The sequence below is a fragment of the Saccostrea cucullata genome, unplaced genomic scaffold, assembly GCF_032062105.1.
Source record: "Saccostrea cucullata isolate Sc308-1 unplaced genomic scaffold, CSIRO_AGI_Scuc_v1 ctg15554, whole genome shotgun sequence".
Lineage (NCBI taxonomy): Eukaryota > Metazoa > Mollusca > Bivalvia > Ostreida > Ostreidae > Saccostrea > Saccostrea cuccullata.
The window spans coordinates 64-4,142 of NW_026940403.1; the positions used below are offsets into that span (position 1 = coordinate 64).

A 4,079-nucleotide genomic window follows, 5' to 3' on the forward strand; every position below is an offset into this window, starting at 1 on the left:
AATAATTAAATTCTTGTATGTTAAAGTCAATAAAATATAGCTCATTTTATGCAGAGACATTGATTTTAGATGTACAACGCTAGTGGGAAATTATTTTACCCTCTAGTGACAATGTCTCTTTTATTTTATTACCTTGTCATAACTATATTAATGATTAATCTATGAAAGCTCGTTGCATGCAAAGTTACATAACGTTTGAAGTATTCATTTAAAAGTCTCTGTGAAATAAACCTGCACAGTAGATGTAGTTCTGCTATAGTGATAAATACAGAAAACAATTCACTTTTCCAGTTTCAACTTTAACACAATCTACCGTTCCTGCACCTTTGTCTACACAACCGTCAACATTGATGTCAGTTTCACTTCCTTTAGAATCAACATCTACAGCACCAAACACCGTGGACCTTACAACTGAAGCCGTGTTAACAACCTCTACATTACCCGTATGTCCATCGCAGTATATACTGAGCGGAAATAAAAAGTTATGTATTTCTCTTGTGCAGACCAAAATGTCACGTAACGATGCCAAAACAGAGTGCGGAACAACGACCAACAGCGTATTACTATTGATTGATTCAGCTGAAACACAAAGTACTGTTGAAACTTTCCTGACGCAACATTTTGGCTCAGGTTGGTTTCTACTCTTATTGAAGAGATGCCCTTGTCCACTTTAATTCAAGAACGGACAAATTAAAAATGAAGTATTTTCTCTTCTTGCAGATACAGTAACATGTATTTATGCGACATTGTGATCCTCCTCCCCTCGAACTTTTTTCAAATAATAATCGCCCCCTATGTATATTTCTCCACATTAGAATTATTTTCTGCTTGTGTGTGTAAAATAAAATTGTTTTACATGATATCAAAACATTATATCGATTTTAATTGCAGGATTGTCGGAGAATGAATTGTGGATAGATGGAACATATCAGAATTCACAGTGGTCATCATCTTTCGGTGTATTAACATATACAAACTGGGAAAAGTCCAGAAAGGGAAGGGAAGATTGTATTCTATTTAAGATGAAAAGTGGCAAGTGGAAGCCCTCTAAATGTAATCGTGATAAATTTTTCTTATGTCAGATACAGATTTCATAGATTTCGCATATCACATGAGTAGAATGGAAGTCTAAGATACATCAGATAAGTGCTCTATGCAAAAGGATTTTATACATTATTACTGTTATGTTGAAGCATTCTAATAAAATATATTTCATGTTTTCGATTTTCGTTCCTAGAATCACATAGAATCAATGTACAAACAACTGCCTACTCGGTACTTTATCGCCTGTTTGGTATTCAAAATAAAATCATTGCTGATTCTAGTCGAGACAAAATGTCAATTGCCTCATTAAAATAAAGGATCCAATCAACTGTAGATTCAATTTACAAATAGAGGGATCAGGAAGAGAGTGATAATATCAACACGTGAAAAATCTATCTACGCAGTCACTGTAGCTTTGTTAAGTAACCCTTGACCATGTGCACTTCAAAACAAATTGTGATATCATATCATCTCACTTGGAGCTCTAGGGACGTTTAGTCCTCCATGACTCCCGACCCAATCTCTGATGTTTTCGAGGTCCGTGTTTGCTCTGTTACCGATTCGCTTTGTTTCAAAGACATTTGAACTTGATTACAGTTCGTTATTTCTATATTTCATTGAAGAAACTGGTACCATGATGTTTTCCTAAGATATAATGCGTGGGCAGCGTCCGTTCATCAGTCTGTTCTGTACAAAAGTTATTAATATTCAGAATAAAACATGGAGATAACAAACAGTTTTCAAGATCAAAAGTCTAGAAAAAACAATACAAAATAGGAGTATAGCAAACACGGACCTCCAAAACATCAGCGGTGAGATCAGGTGCCATGGAGGAGTGAGCATCTCCTGCCGACCGGTGTAAAGACGAATAATGACCCCCATCGAATAATGACCGGGGGGTCATTTTTCAACGACAAAAAATGACCCCCACCCGTAGAAAAAAATCATTTTTTTTAGAAAAAGGGTCCTAGGGGGTCATTATTTTATATGTTAGTCCTATAAAATAATGACCCCCATTGAAAAATGACCCCCTTTAAAGTGATACAAAATATACACTCTTTGATATCTTTTTTACAGCGAAACTAATTTTTACATTTTCTGTAACCAGAAAAATACAAAATGTCGCATGAAATAATATACAGTTATTGACTGGGTATGAGGGCAACATATGATTTGTTGGACCTGAAGGTGAAAATGTTGCCCGAGGCCGCAGGCCAAGGGCAACATTTTCATCTTCAGGTCCAACAAATCATATGTTGCCCGAATCCCAGTCTATAACTGATTTGTTATACCCTTCACTGCTCACTTAAGATTGATCAATTTTATCAATACACGCTATACTATCAATTATTTTATATGGAAAATTATGGCTTCTTCAGTAAATATAAAACATCAAGCTGAGAAAGAACAAAATCAATTATATTTTTATCATATCACAAAAATTATTTATCACAAAACATACTCTTCCCTTCTTCCTTACCTTGCTGTTAGCAACAACTCTTAATAGCTCTTAACTTCGGCTATTTTCGCGTCGCCAATATTGAACGATGATTATTAATTGTGACGTAACAGACAAGTGACGTTGCGGTCTAACAATTCTTATGTAAGACCGGTCAATAGTGAAATTGTTAGACCGACGTAATAAACATTTCTATTGTTGGACTTTTTATTAGTAATAAATATATAGAAGGATATTTATAAGGGTATAACAATTAAGAGATTCACGTAGTCTTTCAATGCTAAAATTGTGTTTGAAAAGAGATTCTTTAATTGTCAAGTAAATAAAATTTCTTTTTAATATTCCTCCTTATAATGTTTGCTTAAAATGATATTCCACTTGTTTTTAGAAATCAAACCATGCAAAAATCAGGTTTAAATACTCTTTAATAGGAAAAATTAAATTTTCCGTCATTTCAACTTTTAGTTTGTTTAAGTTTGGCAAATCCTATTTGACAATGAAAGAGGTGGAAATTTTTATCCCCCCCCAAAAAAAAAAAGAACATTACGTTAAATCAAAACAAAAAAAATAATAATAAATGAAAAGCAAAAATATAAATAAAACTCTATACCTTTCAATAATTCTGAAAGAGGCTCTAGATAAAATATTGAAATGAAGTTAAGCCTTCACACAAGTACTATCATGTCATAATTTACTTCGCCATGATTAAAGCATACTTTAAATGTTGGTGGAGGTATACTTGAAAGTATTGTGGCAAAGTAACAGTTAAAAATTAGTAGAATAGTAGATTATTTTAAGCTTATTTTTGATTCCTTCTTATAGAAAAATAAAGGTAGGGTGGTTTTTTTTGCTTTTGTTCAATATCGACTTCCTCCTAAATAAGAAAGGGGGTGGGGTAAGTATAAGACCTAAAAATATGCTCTGTAAAGCTATGGGCTAGTGTAAAATACACAATCATTCTAATGCAAAAACTATACATGTAGACATAAACTTTTGATTTAGCACACAGTATTCATTACATTTCTTTTAACGTAGAACCTACTTCGTATGACATCATAACTGGTAAATGTGTTTAACCTGTGCTAACCCATTAAGACGTCATAATTAATTCAATGCCACTTTTTCCCGTACTTGACAGTTTCAATAAAAATGGTAGAAAATACTGCATTTTGAAATTCACAGAATTCAATCATGCCAACATAATCTTAATTCAATTCATATATTTTTTGGTTTATAATGCTTAATGGCAATATATTTCTGGAATAAGAGAAAATATGTAGGCACCTTTTATTTACTAGATCTAGACCTGAAGTTGACAAACCCAAGACTATCTAGTGTAATGAAATTACAATGTACATACAACTTTCGTAATAATTTGAATGGTATGTAACCATTTTGAAGGAATGCATAAATCGTAAGAAATCTTTAGTGGCCAGCTATATAGTGTAATATCTTGATGAAATGTGTCTAAGTCAAAGATGTACGTGTTGTAGATCGTTTGATCGTGTGTACATTTTTGTGATATCTATAATGAAAGGCTAGAGCACGGTGTTGGTACACATTGACGTTACGTCAA

At 33.1% G+C, this 4,079-nt stretch overlaps 1 protein-coding gene across 1 annotated transcript; it reads left to right on the plus strand.

The window, feature by feature from the left end:
• Positions 1-222: 222 nt before the first annotated feature.
• LOC134255353 (uncharacterized) lies at positions 223-1,077 on the plus strand (the record flags this gene model as incomplete). Its single annotated transcript, XM_062737873.1, has 2 exons — positions 223-630; positions 892-1,077. Coding segments are annotated over exons 1-2 (466 nt in total), but the record flags the coding sequence as incomplete, so codon positions are not given.
• Positions 1,078-4,079: the final 3,002 nt, after the last annotated feature.